The 19,376-nt window shown below is 46.1% G+C and overlaps 1 protein-coding gene across 1 annotated transcript in view; it reads left to right on the top strand.

Annotated features, from left to right (window-relative positions):
* LOC142488315 (uncharacterized) overlaps positions 1–17,928 on the top strand; it is a 36,805-nt gene extending 18,877 nt beyond the window's left edge. Inside the window, 9 exon segments of the mRNA XM_075588682.1 lie at positions 558–677; positions 3,139–3,312; positions 4,247–4,298; positions 5,583–5,776; positions 6,149–6,306; positions 8,549–8,814; positions 9,101–9,214; positions 9,571–9,684; positions 15,365–17,928. Coding sequence (XP_075444797.1) covers positions 558–677; positions 3,139–3,312; positions 4,247–4,298; positions 5,583–5,776; positions 6,149–6,306; positions 8,549–8,814; positions 9,101–9,214; positions 9,571–9,684; positions 15,365–17,307 — 3,135 coding nt within the window. The 3' untranslated portion in view covers positions 17,308–17,928.
* Positions 17,929–19,376: the final 1,448 nt, after the last annotated feature.

The raw sequence follows: 19,376 nt of genomic DNA, 5'->3' as shown, positions 1-19,376 counted from the left end.
AGGGTTACTCATTTTGAGTTTCCTGGGTAACTTCTCTATATTACCCTGTTGACATGGTTTAGAGACCTCTTATTTGGCAGTAAGGGCCAAAAGGTTGTCCGGACATCGGGGGGGGGGGGGGGTGAGTGGGACCTGGGGCACGAGTCTCGTGATTCTATTGTCCTGAGACTGTCTAGGGGGGAGGGGGGGAGAAGGGGAGGGGGGAGACAGGGAAGGGGGGGGAGAGGGGTGAAAAAGGGGGGGAAGGGGTAACCTTTGGTTGAAAGCTTGTTAGGTCCCTTGTTATAGCACAAATTCCTGGACAACTTTTACATGGTATATATATCTAAATCACATACAACCCTCTATCCATTCTGTGCTCCCTGGTGCTTCTTCTTTTGGGCGTTCCCGTTATTTTTTTCCCCCTTGAAACCGTAGCCGCAGCTGGCTCTCCGGACGCCAACAGAACGACCTCCCCCCAACACCCCCCTCCCCCCCCGACAACAGCACCCCCCCCCCCCAACGTCTCGTCTGTAGGACGCCAACTCTCCGGTTGTGGACACCGGACTCCGTCCCAGCGCTCCGCGTCTCCAGCTCAGGATACCTCCCATCAGTCCGGGGAGATCGCCGCCTCCTCCTTGCGGAACAAGATGGCGGACGCCCAGGCTCCGTCTGTCGATGCTCGCTTCAGGCAGCAGGTAAGGGAGGGGTCGCCGGGGGGAGCAGCCTGAGGGGTCGCGGCCTTTATTCCTTCGCGGGAGTGGGGAGAAAGTGAGCGGGGGGGACTCAGGACCTTAGGTCTTGCCGGATCAGGCCACATCTTCGGGTCGTGCCTCTCAGTCTCCCCCCGTCTGGTCCCGTTGGGTAGCCAGCCTCTGCGAGGCCCGTGGCATTTTTTCTGGCAGCCTTTGGTTCCGGTCTTCTACCGCGTCCTCAGGGGCCGATCCTCCGTTCTTTTGTGAGATACCCAAGCCCCTCAAGAATGTTGGTGCCTCCTCCGGGTAGGACAGGGTATGGAACTTTCCTCCCTCATTGACCACGACTTTGAAAGGGAATCCCCAGCGATACTTTATTTTATTATCTCGTAACTGCTGTATGAGGGGTTTGAGTTCTTTTCTCCTCTCCACGGTCATCCTTGAGAGGTCACGGTAAATTTCGATATGCGTATTTCGGAATTGGAGGTGTCCCTTCTCTCGGCTAGCTGTTAATATTCTTTCCTTCGTGGCATAATAATGGAATCTGACTAGTATGTCTCTGGTCCTCTTGGGGTCTGTTGACCTGGGTCCTGGGGCTCGATGGGCGCGATCCATCTCAATTCTATCAGGGGGCAACTCAGGTACTATATATGTGAATAGATCCACCAGGTATGCTCGCAGCTGCTCGGGTTCAACCGATTCTGGGACGTACCTTATCCTGAGGTTTTGTCGCCGATCGCGATTTTCCTGGTCCTCGGCACTTTCCCTTAGCCCCCTGATTTCCCAGTGTAGGCGGTTGATTTCATCTTCCGCAGATGATTGGGCCTGCTCTAGGGCCTCCACTTTGTGGCTTAGTGTGTCCGTTTTAGCCGCTAGGACGTTCATATCAGCCCTTAGAGTGTTGACTGCTTTGGCCAGGTCTTCCTGGAATTCTTTCCGCATTCTGGTAAAGAGGGTTTCCAGGTAATCTTTGTTTATAGCAATGTTAGTCATGTCGTGTGTCTGCGCTCCGCTCGGGCCTTCCCGCGTGTGGGGCAGGCCGCCATCTTGGGAGGTCTCGCAGCTATCCGCCACCCACTGACTCGCAGGGAAATAATTCAGCCTGCTGGGCTGCTTTTTTGCCCTTTCCGGTCATTCTGCACAGTTTCCCCTAATCCTTAATGTTATTTTGAGGGCGAAATCCTTCGATTGGAGCTATTTATTGGGGATTATACAGCGGAGGGCTCCGGAGCTCTCTCCTCAAGTTTCCATCAGCGTTGACGTCACCGGAAGTCTCTAATTTTGTTTTCTTAAAGGGACGGTGGACCTGCGAATACGTTACTTAAACTCCTATAAATAAACCCCACGTAAATCGAAGTACTGTGTTTTCAGCCTCTTTTGGGATCAAAGGGACCTCAACGTGATGTGGTTGTCACATATGGTGGAGTTTAATGCGGGCAGTCCCTAAGGCACCATGCAGCGGAAACTGGGGTTGAAGAGAAATGCAGGGATTTAAAATGGCCGCCCAACGGAAGTGAAAAGCAAGCAAAGTTTGTCCCAATGTGTATGACCATTTATGCTACAGCATGCACAAAGAATGTATGTAGTGTGGATGCAATAGCACCCAGAGGTCAGAAGATTGAAAGGTACTGAATTCAAGCAGAAAACTAAATTTTTCTGAAGAAAGTGGAAATTACAGCTAGCAAGTGCTGAGTGTAAAGTTTGCCCCGTGGGGTATGAAAGGATTGCTGTGTAAAGCTAATGCCTTTTGCTGAAGTGAGTGAAGTTGCAGCTAGCAAGAGCGGTGTATAGAGATAACGCCATAAGCAAAGTGCTGAGTGTCAGAATTTCCCTGCTGGGGTTTTAAAATGGCCGACGTGAAATGTTTGTTTTGCAATGTACGTAATCATACAAAACAGTGTCCCTTCAGGCCCTACGATGATGATGACGATGACGACGACGACTCATACCAGATAAATTTAGTATGCTGGGTCTGTCGTGGGATAGGTCACTTGGAAGATGTGTGTCCCCAAATTTTCAAAGACAAACAGCTGCAAAAGCAAACAAGGCCCTGTGAGTACAAGGAAGATGTGGAAGCTGATACCAGTGAGTGTGTGCCCAGTAATACTGATGTCTCTGGAGCTAATAAATCAAAAAGAAAGAAGAAGAAAAAGAAAACTGTTCCTCAAGTCACAGAAGAAGTGACCGAGCCACTTGAACCGGCGCTGTCAGGACATGCGTCAGAGAGGCTCCGAGATGTGCTGCAGACCGGAGTGATGGGCAGAATTGTCATGGGACAAAGGAAAAGGAGGAGCAAAGGGATGCTGAATCCTTAATCCAGGATAAAGAGGCTTTAATTTCTGCACTCCAAGCTGCCCGCCATGATTCTGAAGTCCTGTGGCCGGGATTGATGAAGGAGCGAGAAGTAAACGATGAGTTACAGTGGTGTATAATCTCAGCTTTACAAGAGTATGTGGCTTTGAAGGAAACAGAGTGTCTCTTACGGAGTGAGTTGGAGGAGGTGACGACTGGTCTGGAAAATGCCAACGCCTCAATTGCTACTATGGAGGAAAAGCAGAACAAATTGAACAAAGTGATTGCTAACCTCAAACAGAAATATGGGAAGGCTCTTCAAGAGGTTCACGCTCTCAGCACAGAGGTGGAACACTCACACCAAGAGGGCCACAGTCTAAACACAGAGCTGGGTTTGTTGAAGGAAACCCATGAGAATGCCCTGGGGGATTTAGAGACTGTAAAGAAAGAGAATGTAAGTCTGACACACAAAAATTCAGTCTTGACTGATCAAATCAGTAAAGGTGATGAGAAGCTTCACCAAGCAGGAAACGTGGAGAAGCAATTGATCCAGGAAAAGTTAGAATGCAGAGAGGATGCAACGTGTCTCCCTGGAGCAGCACACACAAGCAGCGCACCTATGGCAGAGCCAGCTGCAAGAGCTATGTGCAAGTCTACAAGTTGCCAAGGAGAAGCAACGAGTGCTAAAGAAACGGCTGAGTACCCAGTGTGTCCTCATAGAGCAGCATGAGGAGCTGAGGGCCACGCTGTGTGCCTCAAGCATCGCTGGGGGTGGAGCTTAGAAGCCAGGTGACTATGTATGAGAGGGAGCGCGAGAAGGTCCAGAGACTGGAGCAAGAGCTGGAGAAGCAGAGAGGCAACTCGATCTCCATGAGTCAGTTTGCCAAGGAGAAAGAAGCCTGGAAAACAGAAGCAGCGGCGATCCTGGCGACAAACACTGCAGAGCTCCAAAAGATGAAGGCTGCACTGATGCAAACTCAGAGCAAGCAAGAAGTGAAGGCCCTGAGAGGAGACTTGCAGGATCAAATTGAAGAGCTGCAAACGCAGGTTGCTGAGTGCAAGATACAGCTCGTCGAGAGGTGGGAGGTGTCCGTCCGTCAGATGAGGTGCCTGACATTACGCTATGAAACGGAGATGGCTGATATATACAAGCGGCTGGACCACACGGCCAATCAGGAGGCCCGGCTGCAGCTGGAGCTGGATAAGGTCCGGGAGGAGCACCAGCAGCTACAGGTCAAGAATAGAGAAAAGGTAACAGAGTAAACCTGGCTCTGAATCAGCTGACAGATCTGGAATCGCGACTCAACTTCAAAGCAGCTGAACTAGCAGCCTGTAACGGATCCGCACCTTAGTTCGCTGTTTGCCTTGCCTTACAGACCTGTGCAGCCCTGGAACACTGCTCCTGATCTTTGCTGCAGCTCCACCCTGGGTTCACTCATTGAGACAATGCTGTCACACGCCCCTTCAGCTATTGGTTCACTGACCTTTAAAGACACCTTTCCCACAATGCTTCCCTGCCGAGCATAACCCTTCCTGGTTGTCACAAGTGTTCTGCCACAAGCCCTAAGGCTTGGCTCTGTTGTGTACTAATCTCTCTAGTTCTATTCCTTGTTCACGCAGAGGTCTGTTCCTGTCTCCTGTGCTGAAGCGGAGTACTCTTCGTGTTAACTTCAGATCCCTGTTTCCTGAGGTCGGCTTCTAGTCGCACGCAGCGGCCTGTTCCTGTCTCCTGTGCTGAAGCAGACGTCTCTCCAGTGTTGACTTGAGCTCCCTGTTTCCTGAGGTCTGCTATCCTTCCACAGCAAAAGCCTATCTACCGGTACCTGGGGTCGCTGCTCATTCTCCATAGCAGAGGCTGTGTCCTGGTTCCTGTGCTGAAGCGGAGGTCACTCCAGTGTTGACTTCAGCTCCTGGTTTCCTAAGGCTTGCTGTCCCTTCTCTGCAGAGCCTATCTATTTGGTTCATGAGGCCTGCTGCTCATTCTCCATAGCAGAGGCTGTGTCCTGGTTCCTGTGCTGAAGCGGAGCACCTCCCGTGTATTCTTCAGCTTCCTGTTTCCTGTGGTCTGCTGCCCTACCCTTAGCAGAGGCCAGTCTATGAGTCCTGAGGTCTGTAGCTCTCTCTCTCCTTGCACAGGCCGCTCTGGACTCTTGCGCTGAAGCACTGGTTTACCAGTGCTGCATGGCGGTGTGCCCACTCTGGTCTGCCTACCCTTTCCTGAGACCAGTACCATGGGCCATGGTTGCCTCACGCGCAGCAACCCACGCCCACGCTCACGCTCCTAAGCTGAGGCGGGGAACTTCTGATTACCTGTTGCCGAACTCCTGCTTGAATAACGTTTACCCTGATCTCTCCAGTCCTGACCATGGCTTGTCCACTGATGATGCTACCTTCTCCAGTCCCGACCCTGCTACGTATGACTACGAACTGCGCAATCCGGATCAGCCTGCGCGGTCTAAGGTCGGTGCTTATACAACCTCACCTCAGCCACACGGTCCGAACCAGATTTGTGGCGAGCACAACCGTGACACAGCCGCACTGAGTGGGAAAAGACATACAAAAGGACTGCTTCAAAACTTAAGGAAGGACCTTGAGTCTGAGTGTGCTGGCCGCAAGATGACAGAGAAGCAAAACACGACCTGAGGGAGGAGCTCGAGGCTCTTAAGACTGAGCAGGACGCTATGTTGGACTCTAAGGCTGCCCAGCAGGAGGTTCCTCAGCTGAAGTTGGAGAAAGCGGTTACTACCCTAAGACAAACACTTGGGTCACAGAAGCAGTCCATGGAAAAGAGGGCGGTAGAGATGAAGCAAGTGAGGCGCACCAGGAAGCATGACTGCAATACCGTTGCAGTGTTACAGTCTACTTTCCACAAGGAACGGAATGGGAAGACCAAGGTGCGATGTAGTAGCACAGTAAGAAGCCAGTTGTAGTATGGGACCCATAGTGGATTCCTTGCAAGGAAGGTAGCCGCTGTGAAGAGACAGTCGAGAATGGGACTAAAGAGTGTCCATGTTCGTAAGATGAGAAAGACCTCACAGTTTGTCCAGCAACACTCCCAACGGAGTAAGTTAAGGGGACCAGAAAGACAGGCCCAAGCCTGCGAGTCTGCCGACTGTAATAGAGAGGCATCATGGGGAGCACTTAGGGTTAATAAGACCCCCACCCAAATTGAAGTTCTGAAGATAAATGATGTGAAACCCAACACTAAAGGTGTGCTGATGGGAAAAGGTCCAAAAGCCATCACCACTGAAGCGGAGTTGCTGTCTTCACGAGAAAAGGCCAAACGGGCACTGGCGAGTGAATGCCATGAGCCAATTAAGGGTCAAGGCACTTCTACAGGGTAAGGGAGACTCTGAGCACAAGAGGAAGAAGGCAGAGATAGCTGATAGACAGCAGGATGCTCGGGAACATTTGAAAAAAGGGACACAACAAAGGCGGAGCTTCAACCCTAGACTCAGGCCGGCACAAGATAAAGAGGTAGCGAAGGACCAGTCTGCAGGCCCAGAAGGCCTGGTAATTGTCCCAAAGGGAAGATTTTTCAATTGGAAGACTAGGAAATGGAAAGAGAGGACGTCTTTGTGGGTGCACGATAATTGTGCACTGGTCGCAGACCCCAGTAGGAATGAGCTGGAGGGGAGGATATGTGACTGAGTCACTGTCTCAGTAGGTTGGAATGTAGGATATGTGCACCTTCCAGCACTCAACCAGTTAACCTTCCAGCACCTGCAGCCTAATTAAGCAGGATTCCTGAAAGACTGCAGGTTAAAAAGATACAGGAAGGTATGAGACACAGAGCCAGACCCAGGAAGCCAGAGAGGCAGTGAGAGAGACAGACCGGTTTTCCCTCAGAGAAGGAGGGAGGCAGAAGGGGCTCCGCAGCTACCAAAGGCTGTTAAAGAAGTTGGCAGATTGTGAGAGAAGCTGCTGAGAGAGCCGTGCTGAAGCAGTGTGAGATAAGCTGCTGAGAGAGCTGTGCTGAAACAGTGTGAGAAGCTGCTGATTGAGCCGTGCTGAAGCAGGGACATTGCCAGATGGACTAAGATAAGCAAAACGCTTTCTATTATTTACAAAGACTGTGTTGTTACTGTATTGCCCATGCCAGGGCATGTTTTGGGCTGACAACTGGCTTAGCTGGGGGCCCTGATAGTAAGGGACTGAAGAAGTCATTAAGCTCCCTGACAGGTATAGGCGTTTATTTATGTTTTATTTTAATTTGGTTTTCTTAAAGGGACGGTGGACCTGCGAATACGTTACTTAAACCCCTATAAATAAACCCCACGTAAATAGAAGTACTGTGTTTCCGGTCTTATTTGGGATCAAAGGGACCTCAACGTTATGTGGTTGTCACTATATATTTATATATATATGGATACGTTCCACAGATATAACACAGAGAATAGTGCTTTTGATTCAGTATCCGCTATTCCGCTAATAACTATTCCGCTGGAAATTATCTGGGTCGGGAAGCAGTGATCCCATCATAAAAGGACGGGCTTATAAGGGTGTGAGCAGGTGAGAAACTGGAGTTGATTGAGGAACAAATTAATGAGTGTGAGGGATCAAACCCCCCTATTTAATATAGTGAGAAGTGGGGACAGGTGAGGGGAAGTTACTGAGTGTTTCCCCAGGCACTCCTTTATATAAGAATGTCCTGCCAGGTACAAATGAGCTGAATGTGAGAAACTGGAGGTGATCGAGGAACAAATTAATGAGTTAATCTATTTATTATGGTGGGGTAAGGTGAGGGAAGTTACTGCACTGGTTCCTCTGCATTACCCACTTCTCACCGTATGAAATAGGAAAGTGAGACTGTGTCAGTATGGAGCAGAACTGATGGACCTGAGAGAGTATCGGGAGCATTTATCAAAGTCTCACTCATGTACTGTATCTGCTTTTGATTCATACTATGGAACTGTACAGTATTTTCAATACGTTTAGTCCACTTGTGAGAGAATCCTGTTCCTTGCGTACATCTCGCAATTCTGCTCTCGGAGCCTCCATCTCTTCCTGGCGCTGGCTCTGTGCATGAACGCATACCTCATTACGTTTAATGCCTTCATTATCTCTAGGGCCTCTACAAATCGCATGCGCGAACTTCCCGGCTGGCCACCGCACTGAAATCCTTACTGCGCATGCGTGCGCAATCTAAGATGGTGGCACCCGGCTCCGGGAGCCGCCGGGAGTACCTGGCTCATGATCGCCGCACACAGCAACCACCGCACAGCTCCCCCAGCAACCACCCACACCTGCGGCCCGCCGACGTGTCCGCCATGGGGCTCGGCAGCACCCGCGATCGCCAGCAATGTGAGGGGAGGGGGGGCGACAAGCAGAGGGGGACCTGGCTACATCTTCATACTGTGGAACTGTGCAGTATGTTACTATGTTACACTATGAGAACTTTACTGTTTTTTTGGCTGCTAATCTCCGACTCACTTTATACTTTTCTAGATGGTTTTGTTGTGACACAATCCTGAGCCATTAAAGTTTTGCAGTGTTTGAAATGAAGTTCCTGTTTGCGAATGGGCCATATGTGTTTTTTGGTGCCCCTGTCTTCTCCGACTCCTTTGGGGTTAATGATTTAGGTTTGAAAAAGCTGATACTAAATGCTGTATATTTGTCCTGCACCTCCCAGAGGACCACTGCCCACTGCCAGCACCTCCAGGGGACCACTGCCAGCACCTCCAGAGCAGCACTGCCCACTGCCAGCACCTCCAGAGCAGTACTGCCCACTGCCAGCACCTCCAGAGCAGCACTACCCACTGCCAGCACCTCCCAGAGCAGCACTGTCCACTGCCAGCACCTCCCAGAGCAGCGCTGCCCACTGCCAGCATGGATCCACGCAAGTTAAGTGAGTAGAGGAGATAATTTAGTGTCTTTGGAATATGCATGGGGGGGATATCTGATTATTTGGCAGTTATGCGCATCAAACACCCAAACTAATCTTATTTTCTTATAGCACCACCAGCAGGTAAGAAGATTATATATCTTCACCTCTGTCATGTTCTGCCAGAAGGGCTAGTAATACATTTTTTTACAAGAGGTATTATATTATACCAATATCAGAGGAGGTGAAATCACAAGAAGCGCTGCCACTCCCAGCTTTACATGATGGGTTTCCCTTATCTTATTGCCAGGTTTCCCAGTGATTGTACCGGAGAGGTTAGAGATTAAGACAGAGAAAGAAGAACCGAACACAGAGGAACATCTGACCCCAATAAAGGAAGAAATAGATGCATTTCCTGTTTGTGGTAAGTACCCTTACATCCTCACTTGTCTTTATTCAGTATGTTTCAAAATGGACTGAAATGTGTACAATATTTTGGTAAATAATATTAAAGCGTGCATACAATTATAAGATACCTGTTCTAATGAAAAAAATGATTTATCTAAGGTTATATTGAGGATATTATTGTTATTGAGGTTTGAACATTGGTAGCTCAAATGTTTTCAGCACTTGTGGGGTAAAAACTTCTTCAGCACTCAATGGGTTAATAACAAAGTAAAATCAATCACTTCACCCCTCCCCCATAGGAATCAGTATAGAGTACAAGAAGCGCCCCCACTCCCAGCTTTACATGATGGGTTTCCCTTTTCTTATTGCCAGGTTTCCCAGTGATTGTGCTGGAGAGTTTAGAGATTAAGTCAGAGAAGGAAGATCCGAACATTGAGGAACATCTGACCCCAATAAAGAGTGAAACTGTTCCATTTCCTGTGTCTGGTGAGTACCTTTTCCCCTTTGTCTGCACAAAGGGATGTTATCTTGTTACAAGACACAGGGTCACATTTAGTGAATATTCATGGTTAATTGCCTCTCATAGGAAGTCCCCAGGCCTGCTGGGTGTTCTGGGACAAGCCACATGCAGCAGAGTTAGAAGTGCAATATGGCTCTCAAACGCGTATAAAGGTTGGAAATGCAGAGTTATGGGCGTCTGACCATCAAAGCAAATTCAAGGGACCCTTCCCTAACTAACCTTGTTCCCCAGCTTAAACAATACCCTCTCATTAAGGGTCACTAGATATACAATAATATCCAGTATTTAGACATAGCTTAACTAACAGATGGGGGACAGTGTCCCAAGAGTCCAGGCAATTCTTCCGGACAGTGAAAGTGATGTATACTATATGTCTACAGTACCCTAAACCTAGACAACCACATAAGATTTACCTATTAAGGCTAGTGGAAGTCTATCAAGAGTGGTTATGAAAGGACATGATATGTGACATTATTGATTTTGGCTGATGTGGATAATGGAGGTCTAGGCTTCTTTGGGAAGGAAAACAAGATTCTAAAGGATACAAAGTGTATGTTTAACTCGTGGACATTCCCTGTGAGCATTGCTAGGGGAGTATTTAACCCCTTACTCTTCGTCTCCTCATTATCTATTTCACTTCGCACTTTTCTTTTAGATTCCATCACATTTTTATTGACTCATAATTATTCTTTATTTGAGTCACAGTTTTACTTGCAGACACGGGGAACGGCTATGGGTACCTCCTTTGCCCCGTCGTATGCTAATCTTTTTATGGGTCTCTGGGAATCCACATTTCTTTTTGGTGATTCTAATCCTTTTCGGCATCATATTATTTTTTTACAAGCGTTATACACTGTATTGATGACCTGATTATGATTTGGGAAGGGGATTCACATTCACTGGACACTTTCATTAATACACTTAATTCCAATATGTTGAATCTTAACTTTACTTATGAACCCCATATTAATCACATTAATTATTTAGATATCACTTTATTGACGTTACAGGAGAAATACAGACTGACATTTATAGGAAACAAAATTCCAGAAATACCTTTCTTAAAGCGGATAGCAATCACCCCAGGTCACTCATCCGTGGTATACCCAAGGGGCAATTCCTCCGCCTAAGGTGGCTTTTTCACCAACAGGCCACCGAATTGGCAAACAGATTTTCTGTCAGGGGCTACAGAACAGGGGATACAGAGGAGATACAGAGGAGGCTCACATGAATGCCAAACTCTGTACTCATGCTGAGTTACTGTCTTATGGTTCAACTGGTTCTAGGCAGGGGGTTTAAATCAAGGAGAGACCGGGGCACTCCCGAAGGGTCCAATCCGCTGTTTATTACACGGCATAGATCAAATCCGCTCAATCATCCAGAAACATTGGGAAGTGCTCACCTTGGAGGAAGACCTTAGTGCCAATTGAACCAGGACCAAAAATTGCATTTAGAAAGGCTAAATCCTTGGCAAACTATCTTTCGCCTAGTTTATTTACCTCCAAGTCAGACAGTGTTCATGAATCAAATTTAATACACTTTTTTTTTTTAAATATGGTAAATGTTGTATTTGTTGCTATGCCAATCCTATAAAATCTATTGATATTGTATACAGTAAGAAAAGACACACAATTCTAGTTTTTATTCATTGTAATATTGTGATTTATTACTTAACCTGCGGTTCTGGTCGAGGATTTGTTGGGCGGACAATCGGACCAGTGAAGGTCAGAATTATGGAGCACATTCGTTCTATTAAAAAAACTAGATCAGATGCTCCCAGATTCCAAACATTTTACAAATTGTACATTGGGAAACTTGTCCACCTTTCATTTTTCAGCGATTGAATCTATACCTGTACCTACACGAGTGGATTGAATCTATACCTGTCCCTACACGAGGGGATTGAATCTATACCTGTCCCTACACGAGGGGATTGAATCTATACCTGTCCCTACACGAGGGGATTCAATCTATACCTGTTCCTACACAAGGGGGTTGAATCTATACCTGTCCCTACACGAGGGGATTGAATCTATACCTGTTCCTACATGAGGGGGTTGAATCTATACCTGTCCCTACACGAGGGGATTGAATCTATACCTGTTCCTAGACGAGGGAGTTGAATCTATACCTGTCCCTACACGAGGGGATTGAATCTATACCTGTCCCTACACGAGGGGATTGAATCTATACCTGTTCCTACACAAGGGGGTTGAATCTATACCTGTCCCTACACGAGGGGATTGAATCTATACCTGTTCCTACATGAGGGGGTTGAATCTATACCTGTCCCTACACGAGGGGATTGAATCTATACCTGTTCCTAGACGAGGGAGTTGAATCTATACCTGTCCCTACACGAGGGGATTGAATCTATACCCGTCACTGCACGAGGGGGTGATAGAATTAAACAGCTTAATCAGCGTGAGATGTTTTGGATCCACTCACTTATAATACTCTATCCCCTTTTGGTGATTAATACAGAATGGGACCTAAAACATTTTCTCTAAACTATATTATTCCTTTGCCCATTCTCAGGTTATATAATATTGTGTGTGTTTCATATACATTTGTTTCTATCATTGAGATACATATGTGTATCTCTAGTCACATTTGATGAGTAGTATTGTATCCTTAATATGGCAATTTTCTCAGTGTGATTTATTTATTTACATCTTATTCATTATGTACAGTTAAGTCCGAAAATAATTGGACACTGACACAATTTTCATAATTTTGGCTCTGTACGCCACCACAATGGATTTTAAAATGAAACAACCGAGATGCAATAGAAGTACAGACTTTCAACTTTAATTCAAGGGGTTGAGCAAAAATATTGTATGAAACGTTTAGGATTTGCAACCATTTTCATACACAGTCCCCTTATTTCAGGGGCTCAAATGTAATTGGACAAATTAACACAATCATAAATAAAATGTTCATTTTTAATACTTTGTTGAGAATCTTATGCATGCAATGACTGCTTGAAGTCTGGAACGCATAGACATCACCAAACGCTTGGTTTCCTCCTTTGAGATGCTTTGCCAGGCCTTTACTGCAGCTGTCTTCAGTTGTTGTTTGTTCGTGGGTCTTTCTGCCTTAAGTTTTGTCTTCAGCAAGTGAAATGCATGCTCGATCGGGTTGAGATCAGGTGATTGACTCGGTCATTGCAGAATATTCCACTTCTTTGCCTTAAAAAACTCCTGGGTTGCTTTCGCAGTATGTTTTGGGTCATTGTCCATCTGTAAAATGAAGCGCCGTCCAATCAACTTTGCTGAATTTGGCTGAATCTGAGCAGACAATATATCCCTATACACTTCAGAATTCATCTGGCTGCTTCTGTCTTCTGTCACATCATCAATAAACACTAGTGACCCAGTGCCATTGTAAGCCATGCATGCCCATGCCATCACACTGCCCCCACCGTGTTTTACAGATGATGTGGTATGCTTCGGATCATGAGCCATTCCAAGCCTTCTCCATACTTTTTTCTTCCCATCATTCTGGTACAGGTTGATCTTAGTTTCATCTGTCCAAAGAATGCTGTTCCAGAACTGGGCTGGCTTTTTGAGATATTTGTTGGTAAAGTCTAATCTGGCCTTTCTATTCTTGAGACTTATGAATGGTTTGCACCTTGTGGTGAACCCTCTGTATTTGATCTCGTGAAGTCTTCTCTTTATGGTAGACTTGGATAATGATATGCCTAGCTCCTGGAGAGTGTTCTTCACATGGCTGGATGTTGTGAAGGGGTTTTTCTTTACCATGGAAAGGATCCTACGATCATCCCCCACTGTTGTCTTCCGTGGACATCCAGGCCTTTTTGTGTTGTAGATCTCACCAGTGCGTTCTTTTTTTTTTTTTTTTTTTTCTCAGAATGTACCAAACTGTTGATTTGGCCACTCCTAATATTCCTGCTATCTCTCTGATGGATTTTTTTTTTTTTGCAGCCTAAGGATGCCCTGTTTCACTTGCATTGAGAGCTCATTTGACCGCATGTTGTGGGTTCACAGCAACAGCTTCCAAATGCGAATGCCACACCTGGAATCAACTCCAGACCTTTTACCTGCTTAATTGATGATGAAATAACGAAGGAATAGCCCACACCTGTCCATGAAACAGCTTTTGAGTCAATTGTCCAATTACTTTTGTTCCCTTGAAAAAGAGGGGCCTACATATTAAAGAGATGTAATTCCTAAACCCTTCCTCCAATTTGGATGTGAATACCCTCAAATTAAAGCTCATATACTACACTTTAAGCCCATATTCATTATTTAACTGTAACTTGAATTTATTTTCGTACACAGCCGAAATAATAAAACTTGTATCAGTGTCCAATTATTTCCGGACCTAACTGTATATTCCCTTTATCAAGATTCAAATTTTTCTTTGCCTTGGTAGTTGAATTTACATTTATTATATGTATATTATTACATGATTATATTATTTTGTGTTGCAGTTAATTTAAATAATTTTATTCTCCACATCTTATCCATTTTTAAATTTGATGCTTTTTCATTTAATTTTTATTGTCCTTATGAATCTATTTAAGTTTATTGTTATTATATTCTATACTGTGTCCTTTTGCTGGATTTCTCCCCCACAGTTATACTGCCTTCTTTCCGTGGTTACATTTTCCCCGGACTGTTTTATTTTCATGGGACTTTTTTACCTGGGATACAGGTAGGCAGTGTTTCTGGCGGGGAGTGCCTATAAAGTGACACTCTTTAGACTCAGGAAACCACTCTGTGATAAAGCGCCCATGGCAAGAAATGCGTTAGAGGTTTCTCTTTTAACTTAGGCTGTGTCTCAATAACCCTTTTATTTTTTCTACTTTTGCCTCCAGTTCTTCTTTTCTGCTGTGCTCCTTTTTTTTTTTTGTTTTGAATGTGGGAGAAGAAGGAAAGAGAGGAGTCAAATATTACACCAAGGCCACGTGCTTGGGAAATTATATGAATAGTATTTTTGACTGACAAAATATTACACAAAATGGAGCAGTTTAGTTTGTGGGTCTTATGGCAGAAGATTACATGGGCAGTGTAGTCACTGCATCACTTAGATTGTAAACTCTCCAGGGCAGGGATTTTCGTTCCTATTGTCTAATTTCGTTTGTTGCACTTATTGTATTATAATTCCCTGTACTGTATTGTTTCTGCTGTAAAGCGCTGAGTACACTGTGGGCCTTATATAAATAAAGACATACATACATGGGCATCTACAGTATCTTTACACTATAGGTTGCTGTCTGGTTTAGTTGATATTATTAACGCACTAATATGATAGACCACGAGTTCCATAACTTTACTTCTCATGGACATTTTCTATGTTAATTATTTGGAGGATGTACATGTATCCTTAAATAATGAATACAGTAATAAATACAAGTTATATATGTATCAATGATTTCACAGTTAGAGCTGCTACAAATATATTTCAGGCCTCCGGGAACCACCACAGTCATTAGGGGTCACTGGATGTCCATGTGCCAAAATGTGCCACAATTTTAAAACCCTGGGTGAAGAGAATATTTTGTTAATTAAGTATTGGTGAAATAAATTCTTCAGTGTTTTGGATTTGTAATTTGCGTTCAGTAATTTGATTTACAGATTGAAAACATTTGTTCTGTCTTTTTTTGTTTACTTCTGTTAGAGAACGGCCTGAATGAGGAACAGAACTTGAGCCCTGATGCATCCAGAAGCTGTCTGACTACTCGCCCAGAAGTGCCAAAAAACAATGATTCCTGCCACATTTTGGACACATACAAGGAACCAGTGCCACATGATGGTGAATTTACGGAGCTTGTACAGCACACAGCAGAGCCGGACTCTAAATATGGGTCCAGCAAAAGGTATGCGAGAGATTTACGAAGCAGCCGTGGTGCTCAGCCTTTTCTCTGTTGTCAGTGTGGCAAAAGCTTCTCACTGGACAGGGACCTGCTCGCACACCTTTGTGACCCCGCTTGGGAGCAACCCTTTATATGTACAGATGGTGGGAGCAGTTTCTCACTGAAGGGGAAACTTCTTTCACACCAGATGATTCAGACATCAGTGACTCCTTTTTCTTGTACAGTGTGTGGGAAACAGTTAAGTACTAAGTGGACCCTCCGCAATCATCAGAGGGTTCATACAGGGGAGAAACCATTCACATGTACAGAGTGTGGTAAAAGCTTTTCTATAAAGACAGATCTCCTCATCCATGAGTGGATTCATACAGGGGAGAAACCATTCACATGTACAGAATGTGGGAAACAATTCAGTACTAAGAAAAGCCTCCTCAGTCACCAGATGACTCATACAGGAGAAAAACCATTCACATGTACAGAATGTGGGAAACAATTCAGTACTAAGAAAAGCCTCCTCAGTCACCAGATGACTCATACAGGAGAAAAACCATTCACATGTACAGAGTGTGGGAAACAATTCACAATTAAGAACTGTCTCCTCAGACACCAGAGGATTCATACAGGAGAGAAACCATTCACATGTGCAGTGTGTAGTAAAAGCTTTTCTCAAAAGAGAGATCTCCGCAATCATGAGCAGATTCATACAGGGGAGAAACCATTCACATGTACAGAGTGTGGGAAACAATTCACAATTAAGAGCTGTCTCCTCAGACACCAGAGGATTCATACAGGAGAGAAACCATTCACATGTGCAGAGTGTGGGAAACAATTCAATACTAAGACCCACTTCCTTGATCACCAGATGACTCATACAGGGGAGAAACCATTCACATGTACAGTGTGTAGTAAAAGCTTTTCTTTAAAGGCGGGGCTCCTCATCCATGAGCGGATTCATACAGGGGAGAAACCATTCACATGTACAGAGTGTGGGAAACAATTCACAATTAAGAGCCGTCTCCTCAGACACCAGAGGATTCATACAGGAGAGAAACCATTCACATGTGCAGAGTGTGGGAAACAATTCAATACTAAGACCCACTTCCTTCGTCACCAGATGACTCATACAGGGGAGAAACCATTCACATGTACAGTGTGTAGTAAAAGCTTTTCTTTAAAGGCGGGGCTCCTCATCCATGAGCGGATTCATACAGGGGAGAAACCATTCACATGTACAGAGTGTGGGAAACAATTCACAATTAAGAGCCGTCTCCTCAGACACCAGAGGATTCATACAGGAGAGAAACCATTCACATGTGCAGTGTGTAGTAAAAGCTTTTCTCAGAAGAGAGATCTCCGCAATCATGAGCGGATTCATACAGGGGAGAAACCATTCACATGTACAGAGTGTGGGAAACAATTCACAGTTAGGAGCAGTCTCCTCATACACCAGAGGACTCATACAGGAGAAAAACCATTCACATGTACAGAGTGTGGGAAACAATTCAGTATTAAGAGAAAACTCCTCAGACACGAGAGGATTCATACAGGAGAGAAATGATTCACATCTACAGAGTGTGGGAAACCATTCTGTATTAACCCTTTCCAGTCTAATGTCGGAATATATCCACCAAAATATTTTGCCACTTGCGGTCCAATGTCGGATCAGGAGGAGGAGGGAGGAAGGTGTGGAGCGAGGCGCCGGCTGCAGCACAAGTCCCCTGCATTGCACTTCTCTCAGCAGCCACACTGATTCCTCCCACCGCCCCCCCCCCCAGCCCTGCACCTATCCGCCCCACAGCCCCGCACCAATCCCCACAGGCAGACAAAGCAGCTGACAGCGGAGGTAGGGGGGGGCTGTGCGTGTGTGCGTGTGCTGTGAGTCTCCTGCATTCCCCTTCAGCAGCCGCACTGATCCCTCCTCCCCCGCCCCCCCCCAGTCCTGCACCGATCACCCCCCCAGCCCTGCACCGATCCACCCCACCCCCCCAGCCCCATACCAATTCCCACAGGCAGACAAAGCAGCTGACATCGGGGGGGGGGGGGCTGTGTGTGTGCTGTGAGTCCCCTGCATTCCTTTTCTCCCAGCACTGACATCAGAGGTGGGGGGGAGGGGCTGGCTGTGTGTGCTGTGAGTCCCCTTCTCCCAGCAGCCGCACTGATTCCTCTCCTCCCTCCCCCCCCGAATCCTGCACCGAACCGCACAGGCAGACAAAGCAGCTGACATCTGGGGTAGGGTGTAGGGGGGCAGTGTGTGTGGTGTGTGTGTGCTGTGAGTCCCCTGCATTCCCCTTCTCCGAGCAGCTGCACTGATCCCTCCCCTCCTCCACCCCCCAGCCCTGCACCCAGCTCCAGCAGACAAAAGCAGCTGATATCGGAGGTATGCAGAAAGATTGCGCGCGCGCGCGCAAAGATAAGATCTTTAGAGCATTAAGAGCGTGCGAGCAGTAAGAGTGCACTGTGAGAGCGCGCGCGCAGTGAGTGTGTGCGTGCGCGCAGTAAAAAAAAAGCTGTATGTGTTTTTTTCTGGAAAATAAATTAGACTTGCTGGCGCGCTTAGTGAAAATTAATTGGACCGCAGAGGGTTAAGAACAACCTCCTCTTACACCAGAGGATACTTACAGGGGAGAAACCATTCACATGTACAGAGTGTGGGCAAAGCTTTTCTCAAATAAGCCACCTCCTCACCCACCACAGAATTCATACACGGGAGAAACCATTTCCATGTACATAGTGGGGGGAAAGCTTTTCACAGAGGATCAGCCTCATTACACACATGAGGATTCATGCATGAGATAAAATATGTGATTGTTCAAAGTAGGGTTGGGCAATATACCAGTAGCATAGTAATACTGCAGTAATAAAAATGGACGGTAACGCAATACTTGCCATTACTTCTTACCATGGCATTCCTATCAGCAGCTGCAGAGTGGGTGTGGGTCTGGCAGAGAGGCGTGGGGATGGGGACTGAGTGTGGGTCTGGTAGAGACAGTGGCGTGGGAGCGGGTCTGGGAACTCCTTGACTTTCACATGCTGCAGCTATAAGGAATCCTCCTGCTGGTAATCTCACCCCTCCATATTAATAACTTCCCCTCTGCCATGTCTCTTACCCCTTCCACCATGACTCAACCCCTTTCTCTCCTCCCCCGTATTTCTCTCGGCTCTCACCCGTGCCTCTTTACCACATCCTTTCCCATGCCCATTAACCCTCGCCTCCCCATGCCCTATTAATGTGTACAGGAGAAGGGGGGGTCGAGGGGGTAATTATAAACTTTCTTACCGTGCACCCCAAAACTGGAACAACCTCTTGTGTTAAAATGTTACAACAAAAAAATGTAGTTATCAAATGAGTTTATTCAGTGTACACAGGAGAAAGCTTCTATAGAAAAGCTCTCTAACAGTTAATATGGTGTGACATATATTTATACCCTAAAAACTAAAACATACGCCCCTTTATGAAGTCGCTTGTGCGTCATAAAAATAACGTAATTGTATAATAAAGAAACAAAATGAATATATGTAAATCAGCAAAAAGGATTACATCAGCTTCAGTAACCTTTCCTCCACATTATTATTGATACTTTGTTTCAGAGTTACAATGTGAGAAACTGTGCTTATCTCAGACTCTAGCTAATTCTACCAAGGTTTCTCATTATTGCCTGGACTTTTCTCTACCACCCCACACTCCCACATACTCCTTCCTCATCACCTCATCATTTGCAGCTGACAAAGGATACAAACAATCTACTGAGAGCCCAACAACCACTCTGCTTTCTCACGTTCACACAGACAAGTTTCACAGAAATCAGCACATAACACATG

This window comes from Ascaphus truei, chromosome 2 (genome assembly GCF_040206685.1).
Source record: "Ascaphus truei isolate aAscTru1 chromosome 2, aAscTru1.hap1, whole genome shotgun sequence".
NCBI classification, from domain to species: domain Eukaryota; kingdom Metazoa; phylum Chordata; class Amphibia; order Anura; family Ascaphidae; genus Ascaphus; species Ascaphus truei.
This window is presented reverse-complemented; position numbering and strand designations above follow the sequence as displayed.